At 40.0% G+C, this 10,000-nt stretch overlaps 2 protein-coding genes across 4 annotated transcripts in view; one reads left to right on the forward strand and one right to left on the reverse strand.

Moving 5' to 3' along the window:
- Positions 1 to 10,000, forward strand: part of LOC138021839 (uncharacterized) — a 380,926-nt gene that overhangs the window by 24,820 nt on the left and 346,106 nt on the right. The gene's annotated exons all lie outside the window — the stretch shown is intronic.
- LOC138020005 (uncharacterized) overlaps positions 1 to 10,000 on the reverse strand; it is a 32,920-nt gene that overhangs the window by 639 nt on the left and 22,281 nt on the right. For 2 of the 3 annotated variants that reach the window (XM_068866992.1, XM_068866991.1), the window contains one exon: positions 1 to 5,204. This exon is cut by the window's left edge. In XM_068866992.1, the coding sequence (XP_068723093.1) occupies positions 4,385 to 5,204 (820 nt within the window). In that variant the 3' untranslated portion in view covers positions 1 to 4,384. Of the gene's footprint in view, positions 5,205 to 7,178; positions 7,455 to 10,000 lie in introns of all 3 variants that reach the window. The other variant, XM_068866990.1, reaches the window with a different exon arrangement.

Here is a 10,000-nt window from a genome sequence, read left to right on the forward strand (position 1 = left end):
GACTTGGCCTGGGTTTGAAACTGTCTCCAAGCAACGGTTGCGCATACTCAATAAAGACTTAACACGATTTCTACAGAGTCCTTTCTTTCTCGCAGAGTTAAGAAAGACTCTGCTGACAGGGTGATGTCACCATTGTTACCCCAAATTTCGCTTTTTCTGTGCCGTGAAAGTCATGTAAACTTGATTCAGCTAGCAGTAATTTGTACCCACGACCGTGATGTGAGAGGCATGGGTCTATTCTCGATTCAGTACGTCACAAGCTGCTTTGAATTTTTGTCTTCAAAGAAATTTTGCATTACAAAGCAGTTTGTGACATTAGACATTAGACCCATGTCTATTACATCACGGTCGTGGGTCCGAACTACTGTTAGTTTTGATAACTTCGCGCATCTTGCCCGGCAGCTAAAAAGCGAAATTTTGAGGTAGAATGGTAAGACACGTTTGCTTTTGGTCGGAAAATTGATATTGAATATGAAAAATATTTCAGTTCAGGTGTACTTTAATCATCTCATATCCAACAAGCGCGAGTGGAATAATTATTTTATTAAAAACGCCCACAAATTATAATTATGAATAAATCTTGCCTACTTTACTAGTTTGTAGATATGGTATATTAGCTCGTACGCCATAATGGCTCGGCCAATCGAAACTCCAGAATGCATTATCCAATCATTCTAGGTTTTCATAATTATCGTTATTAAATTTTCAACCTCGGTTAATGCATTACTTGTGCTCTGATTGGTTCACTCAATCTCGGTGATCAGCAAATATACCTTAGTTTGACCTGGCAATTGATTGCGCTAAGCGTTACTTGGCTAAAAAATTTGCGCTAAGCGTTACTTGGCTAAAAAAAAATTTCGCCGAAAAGCAAATCTTCTCTCTGAATAAAGAAAAAAAACAAACTTTTTGTGGAAAGTTTGGATCAATTCTGACTTTAGAAGTACGCAAAAGGCAAGAAATGAGTTTGTGATATAAGCTTGCGTCAGTCTGACCACCAGGTATTACACAACATCGCATCTTCATCAAGTTTTTTCGATTTCGCTCGGATTTTCTCGCTTTTCTCGCTCGTATTTCGTACTTCCAAACTTTTGGAGTTTAAGAAATTTACTCCATTCGCGCTTGTTGGATATGAGAGACTGCTTATACGCGCCTCGTTGACTATTTACCATCTCATATCAAACGCACGCTCATGGAATAATTGTTCGATATACGAATAATTGGTTGTTTTAAACTCGAACGTTTGCGGTATCCATGGAAGGAGTGAATCTCAAATCAAGAAGAGTTAAAAAAGGACCAAAATAGCAATAAGAAATAAAAATGAACATGATTTTCAAACTAACACGTGCAATATCCTGTTAATTTTAAGTACCTTGTATGTCTTATTAGCAGGAAAGGTTTTGTAATAGTTGTTTTTCACTTGGACTACGGAAAATAATGTCAATCAGTTAACTACACTCTATAACTACACTTTTATATAAGGCAAAAACCAATGGGTATTTCTCATTCTTCTCGCTGGCTTTGCCGACTAGTGCAGGTGGATCCGTTTGCACAGCGGCTTCCAACATTGTTGGGGCCGCGCATGCGCATTACATATGGTCTCCCTGGAGATAGCCATGGATTGACATGTTGAAAACAAGATGGCAGCCGGTTCGGAAGATTACAAAGTATTAAGTGTTGTATCCTTCCCATAATGCACCGCACATCCGTGCATTGTTGAGAGTTGTTGCATTCGTTTGGCAAGTACAGAACAACTTCAAGGCATCGTATCGGGTCTCGCTAGTGTTGTCAAAGACTTAACGCACAACGTAAACCACATCAGTACTCAGATCGGTCAACTTGCTACCACATCACTACAACCACAACAAGCTCCTCAAAACCCTTTGAGCGCTTCACCAGCTCAACCTCCGCAAACTTTACGACTTCCAACCCTTCAGCTCCCGACATTTCGCTTTGATGAATCGAATCGAGATGATATAGCCGATTTCCTCGAACTTTTCGAGCCACAAACCTCTCATCTGTCCTCCGACATCACCGTCACGCTCCTTGAGCAACAATGTATTGAACAATGGCCTCGCTCAGTCCTTTCTATCGCAAAAACCACGGCGGACTTCACAGAAAAACCAGCCAAAGAGCAGCATGCCACATCTTCAGCGTGAATTTGAAGAACCAACGGCACTCAAACGCCGCCGACTCGCCGCAGAATTAAGCGCAATGACACAAAAGGCAAGTGAGAACGTGAATCAATTTACTTTTCGATTCAGGAACGTTTTACATCAGATGGAACGCTTGACGAAAAGATCGCCAAGGACTGCCCCACTTACGTCGTTTCACAATTTCTAGCCAAAGTTAAACCGGAGATTGCACAAAAACTAGTCTTAAAAGCTGAGGAATTTACAACCTTTGAACAAGCCACTGAATCAGCCCGTCGGATCGAATTGTCCTTGCAAACGCAAACACGTGGTGACATTGTATCGCGATCCCAAACTCTCGATACGTGGAAACCTTCAAATGCTCTGTTTACTTCCTCGGGTAAAAGCAACTCAAGTTCACCTCAACAACGCGGCAAGAAACGTCACTGCTGGACTTGCGGTTCCCCTAACCATCTTGTGCCACAATGTCCTTCCTCACAGCGCCCCACGCAAGGCTCAAAATTACCCACGCCTTACGTCTGCGGAAATTTTAACCGCGACCTTCACTCAAACTGCGAGAAAGCGAATAACAAGTGCTCTCGTGGTCGCCTCCACAAGTGTTCAACTTGCCATAAATGGGGCTGTAAAACAATAAGGCATAACTCTCAGCAAGCCAATGCAGCCACACCTACCAAACCACCCGACACCCGTTCAACAAACCCAGATCCTTCTGGTACTGTTCTTTTTGGCCTACCATGCAGCAGTCACAGATCCAACTGCTCTTCCAGTCAATAAACAAACGCAGTTAGCGAACCGTAACATTCTTTGGACCTCAGTGACGTCAGCAGACCAGTCTATTCCACCCCCTCTGGATAGCTGCTGTTCCATTTCCTTAGTTAGTGCAGATCATGCAATAACAATCACCACTAAACGCCCATCTCTTCAATATAAGAAGTTGCCAGAATCCATTCCTGTCTCCGTCCCTGATGCAAAGTCAACTCTTTCTGTCACTGCCAGCATGGATGTTCCCATCACTTGGAGCAATGGCAGGGAATCAATCTTTACTATGCTTGTTGTTCCTCACCTCTCATGGCCCATTCTGTTTGGGGAAAATCATCTCCACGCCACCAAAGCTCTAGTGGATCATGATCAGCCATCCATCACTTTCCGACATCCTAGCATGCAATTCACAGTCCCTTGCTCATTGGACAACCCTTTAACTGGCTTTACCTCAACCACGGCACCAGCGTCACACGCACCAAGTAATAATTCGCGTGACAATTACCAGCATCATGTCGGTGTCACTTGTCTCCCAACCAAAACAACAGATCCAAAGCATGGACCCATGCAAGTTCACCTCTACCAGAGTCCTTTCTACACCATTGGCATAGATTATGTAGGACCTCTGCCCCAGACCCCGTCTGGGAACAAGCGGATAATTACCACCGTACGCCCTTATTCTAGCTTCCTGGTTGCTATTCCAGTTCTGATGTTGCCAAAGTAGCTATTCCACGGCTGCACGTGCACTTTTCCATCCCGTTTTTCTTTAATACGGGTTCCCTGCAGAACTACTCAGTGATCGAGGTGGTGAATGGACAAATGCAGTGGTTTTCCAGCTCGCTAAATTACTTTCAATAGACCATGTTTTCACTACCAGCTACAGACCTAGGTTGAACGGCGCTACTGAAAGGGTTCACCGATGGCTAAACAGCGCAATAGCCATTTACTGTGACGAGCTTCAGACCAACTGGCAAGACTTCCTTCAACCAGCAGTTTACACAGTCACATAATGTTTCACCAATTCCAGGAATGAACAAACTCAGTCTCTTTTTCCTCGTTTTTGGTCGCCACGCCTCTTCAGCTGAAACTCTCACCTTGGCTCTGCCTTCAAAGCCTTTTTCCCAACAAACATATGCGGGAAACGTAGTTTCACTATTATCAGATGCCAAGAAAGAGTTTGATCGTATTAAAGCTGGTAGGGGGTGAGAGGTAGGGCGTAGGGGGTGAAGGGTACCATAGCTAAAACAACCCAAACTTTTACACAAATGTCAACCTTAGGCCTAGTCATTATCTAAAGCATAGTGTTTAGGCTTAAAGTTAGCATTTTTGTAAGGGTTTGGGTTGTTTCAGCTATAGTACCCCCACCCCCTACCTCTCACCCCCCTACCTCTCATCCCCTACACCTCACCCCAGGAATAGTCATGCCGAAAGAGCCTGCTCACAGGCCAGTACGAGCGGATATCTGTTCTCCTTTGTTACTTGTTATAGGTAGCAACTGTCCACATTCCATCGGATGTCAGCTTATACTCGTTACTCTTGTAATCCATCATGTTACTTGTATGCTGATCAATTACATGTTCGCAAATGCTTTTCAGAAATGGTTCAATCCTATCTGCTCCTGCTAACTCAGCAATGGTATCGTTATAATCAAATGATATTCCTGTCATACAATGAGCATCTTTTTCCCGCAGACCCCTAGAAAGTAACTCTTGGAAATCGTCTTCCTCTGCAGCATTCATTTCTTCTTCAGAGGGCAAATACTTTTCTTTGCTTAACACTGCTGCGACGTACTGAGCTTGAAGGCTGATCTGTTTAAATATACCACACGCCCTAGAGGCTAGCCCAATGAATGACATTGTGGGGAATTTGGTGTTGAAAATGTGTTTGTATAGATGCGTTACTCGGTCATTAGTGACTTGAATGCCACAAGCCTGATCAAGGAAGGGAAATGAATAATGGTATCCAGTGCAGAGCAAGATGGCATCCGTTTCCCTTTGTTGTCCATCCTCAAAATGAACAGTCCCATCAATGGACACACAAGTTACGGGGCAGTGAGGTTCAATATTGTCCGGAAGCTTACAAGTTATAGCATGACGATGTTTGTGGCTGAGGTAGACTATATCTGCAGATTCAGTTATGTCAAGACATATATCTCGACCAGAAAAAGAACCACCAACAATAACTACTCTTTTTCCTTGGAAGATATCAGGATGTCGATAATCATGACTGTGCATGACGATCCCAGGGAACGACTCCAAACCAGGAATAACCGGTATACAAGGAACAGAAAAATGGCTGCAAAGACAAGAAACGCAAATGAATAATAACACACTCATTTTAATGTACAAGTTAAGGTGGCTCACACCAGTTTTCAACAATTTGGATATGATGTCTTATCAGAAGGATGAACTATGCAACACTGTGTAAACAAAACTGCTATGTTATGTCAGCTAAAGGATCATGAATAATTTCTTGTGATGATGCACTTGTTGATGTTACTTAAGAAGTCACCATGGCAACAATAGAGCCCTCTAAACACGCCCTATATTTTGTCTTCAAACGCTTATATCTTAAAAACGAACTCGGTGACTCCAATTTTTATTTCTAGAAATTAATTAGTAGGCTTACATGTACATGAAATTGTGTCAAAAATTATTGGGAAGAGATTCGGAGCCACCTCAAAATTTCCAGTTGTGGCTATGAATATGCTCCAGAGGATTTTTTTAATTTTGTAGAGAGTTTGATCTGAACCTGTCAATCACTTTCTATAAATAAAAATTGGGGGTCATCAAGTTCGTTTTTGAGACGAAAGCTTTAAAAAAAATAATGGGCATTTTTAGAGGGCTCCTTTGTTGCCATGGTGACGCACACGTCACATCAAGAACTGTGTCTTGTTAAGCAACTATTGGTGTTTCATATGGTTACGGTTACATGAAACAGTAGGGTACATTCAGTTCTTCTAAATGGTGCAGTATGTTGAAATTGTTGAAATTGGTTTGAGCCTTTTCAAGCAAAAAAAAGATTCTGGTGTGGTTCTAAGCTTGCTCAAAACATCTTCATTTCAAGCAGCCAAAGTGGTTAGATGTCTTTAAATTGATCGCAATTCTAGAAATGTGGAGCACGCTCCCAGGGTAATGTGGATAGCTCTACTGCATGACTCCAGGCACAGTGGATTTGATCTCATGAACAGAACTTCTGAATCAGGCAATATTCTACAAGTATGCAACTTCTTTGGTCAAGGTCTAACACCATGGGTTATCCACCAGTGGTCTGGGAATAATGAGTACATACGATTTTTAGAATACAAAAGAATTTCATATATTATTTGAACTGCAGAATGGACATGATAAAAAGAATAAGAAGGAAGATCATTGTTGCCATGGTGACCTACACATCACATTCACAACTGTGCCTTGTTAAGCAACTATCAGTGTTTCATATGGTTCTATAACATTGACGGTTACATGAAAAAGTAGGTTAGATTCAGTCCTTCTAAATGGTACAGTTTGTTGAAATTGTTGAAACTGGTTTGAGCCTCCTTTAGCAAAAAAAAAAAGGATTCTGGTGTGGTTCTAAGCTTGCTCAAAATATCTTCATTTCAAGCAGCCTGATGTCATTATCAGATCTTCTGAATCAGGCAATATTCTACACGAATGCCACTTCTTTGGTCAACCAAGGTCTAACACCATGTGTTATTCACCAGTTGTCTGGGAATACAGCGTATACAAGATTTTAGACTACGAAAGAATTTCATATATTATTTGAACTGCAGAATGGACATGATATGAAAGAGTATTATAGGAAGGAAGATCATTGCAGCAGAATAAAGCAACTTTCAATTGGCAATTATTATTGCAAGCAATCCTAAAAAAACCCAAGGCTTGAATGGGATTCGAAAACATGACGATGCAATTGGTATGGCAAGTCATGGCTTCCAATCCCATTCAAGACTGGATTTCTTCAGCCTAGCTTGCAACTGCGATTCATGATCTTCGTACTTTCATCTCAGCGTTTAAATTTGGTTCATGCTCCATTGTCTCCAACTCTCATCATAGATTGAGTTGTGTGGCCACTACAGTGTGAAAATTTACTTCCTTGAGCAAATAAGAAAATTAGCAACAAGTGCTTTTAGGTGTTTTGATCACCTAATTTGTTATATTATAACAAAATTTAATTTGTTTGGGGGTGTTTTCATCGTTTATTTTCAGTACCCAAGGATATGTCTCTGGCAGAAAATATCTCTGCACAACAATGATTACTGCAACTCACCCACTGCAAACAATAACTGCGTCAAATTGGAGAACTTGGGACTCTTTAATGAGGACGTTTTCCACAGTAACTTCCCACTGAGGATTTTCGTTGGTTTCACAAACTAGTGGACGAACATTTGTGACAGCAGAATTCAAATGGATGTACTTGTATAAATCAAAGCTGTTCGCATAGTCTTCAAGATATCTAAGAACTTGATGACGAGTCATGAAAGATGGCCATTCAGGGGGAAATGGAAAAGCTGGATATGCCATTAGCTCCTTTGGGAGATTGGTTCTAAAAAAAATATTAACAATTAGTTTAGTTTTACTTAACATTTACAGTACAATAATTAAGGTATTTAAAATGTAAAGTTATTGTGATAAACAAACAAAAAAACTGGACACCTGACTTGATAAACAGACTGAAAATGCACACAGACTCAGTTGCATTGAAACCAAAATAATTTATTGATCAGTGCACACTACTTTTGTCACACTTCCTCTAAAATTAGGGGTGTAACGATTAATTGAATTCTCGATTAATCGCGATTATGACCGTTCGGTTCGATTCACGATTATTTGATTCCACGTTTCGATTTTGGTTCGATTTTTTGCATACCTTTCCAAAAGTGCCCTCAGTGAGTCATTATATTGTAAACTTATAATCCAGATCTAAATAAGATGTGCGTTTTTCATTGACAATCGATCAAAGACGCTAATTTGCAGTTCTTGCGCCATGTTGCTTGGTAAAAATGTTGCCCCTCTACCACCCCTTGAGAATTTCCAATAAGGCAAACCATGTGCATGCTCATTGTCACGTTCTCAAACATGGTGACGAACGACCAAGCGATTGTGAATCCGCCTGCTTCTTTTCGATCCCCAGTGTGGAAATATTATGGTTTTCCGACTAAAGACGGAACAACAGACAAGTCTAAAACTATCTGCAAAATTTGCTTCGCAACTTTCAAGTATTGTGCCGGTTCGACCACAAGCTTGAGCGCATGTCTGCTCAGAGGTCATGTTTGCATAGTGACCAGGCATGTAGACAAGTTACTTTTTTTAAAGAAAAATATGAGAGTGCACTAGATCTAGATTCTAGAAAGAACTCAAAGAAGAACACTGACAAATTGCATGTTTTGTATTTTTTATTGCATCCTTGAAATAGATTAATAATGTTCCTGTTACTATTGTATCCTCACATTGAGAGTTTAGGGTACATGTTGTTTACATTGTGTATCATCTTGCAAGAATTAAAACTCATTAATATTTTGCATAATCGAATCGAAATAATCGAAACCGCAAGGCAATAATCGAAATCGAATCGAAAGGAACATGAATCGTTACACCCCTATCTAAAATGTGTTAAAGCAGGGTGCATTAATGTACATACCGAATGTACCGTCAGATAAAAACTATGCCAGCATGCAAGAAAAAAAAAATGCCAACATGTCGTTAAGTTTCAAAATGGTTAATTTAAAACTACTTTACACAAGATTTAATAATTCATATCAAGCTAAGTATTAGGCCGGTTTGGACGTCAAAGGGTTAACCCCTCTGACCTTAACATAACGCTTGCATTTTCACAGTTTTGAGCTGATACACTTCAAATACATGTACTACTTAATGTATTCTTTGACAGAATTGTTAATAATCAAATTCAAAATACATTTTGGAAAGGTCATCTTTTGGACAGACAAACAGAAGATATTAAAAGTTGCACAATGAAAGCACTGTTCACAAATTGCTTTACTTTTACAGGTTTTACCTTTTTACCCTAAGCAACAATGTCTGCAGCAATTTTTGTGTCCAGGTTGGCCAGATACTACTTGCAATGTGATACATGTAGTTGATTTCCAATCTCTACAGGACTTTGTGGCCAATTGCTAATAAGAGAAGTTTTACAGCCTACTCGGTTTACAACTGACTGAGTCCTATTTTGTTGTTAGCTGAATATATCACAAGAACAAAGCAGTTAGGGAAGTCAAGAGATCATTGCTTGTAACCCTGACCCAAAAGCCTCACCTATGCCCCACCCCACAGGACAGCTAAATTTGCCAATGCTGTGCAATGCCTTCCAGTCCCCACCTTGTCCTGGGGTGGGGTCGGAGTTTTGATTGAGTCATACATAACAAGGTTGCTGCCTAACGGTCACTTGCAAATGCAACAACCAGTTAAAATTGCTAGTTTACTTTTCATATTCATTTGCTATCATAAATGTCTCCCCAAACACCTCTTTCATAATGGCAGCCAAATAAAATACTCTGTTTTAATGCTAATAAGGCTACCTAGCCTCGCTAAAACAAGCAAATTTCAAAAGATTTTATGTTTTAAAACGAGGACAGTAGGTCTATGTAACACAGAAAAGACAAAAGAATTTACATGTGGTCGCCAATTTTGGACAAAACTGAGTAACAGAAGTGAAGAAAAGGGCCTACTGTACTTTGTGAAACGAAATGGAACAAAACAAAATGGGAATTCCATAGTTTGTGAAAATTAATGGGAAATCTGTAGTTTGTGAAATGGGAAATCTGTAATTTGTGAAATGGGAAATCTGTAGTTTGAGAAATGGAAAATTTGTTGATCTCTACTCCCATGCAAGGGGAGTAGAGATCAACAAAATATTAATTATCCATTTCGCAAACTACATGTACAGATTTCCCATTTCATTTCGCAAAGTACAATGTACAGTAAGCCCTGTGAAATTCAATTTCATTCAAATTTATTATGCACTATTTACATCAATAATTATAAGATAGTTAACACTATATTAGCACTTACTGGAGAATAAATATAATACATAAAAGTAAAAAATTAATCAAAAAGATAGGTGTGTGGTAGCCA

The sequence above is a fragment of the Montipora capricornis genome, chromosome 10 (genome assembly GCF_036669925.1).
Source record: "Montipora capricornis isolate CH-2021 chromosome 10, ASM3666992v2, whole genome shotgun sequence".
Taxonomy (NCBI): domain Eukaryota; kingdom Metazoa; phylum Cnidaria; class Anthozoa; order Scleractinia; family Acroporidae; genus Montipora; species Montipora capricornis.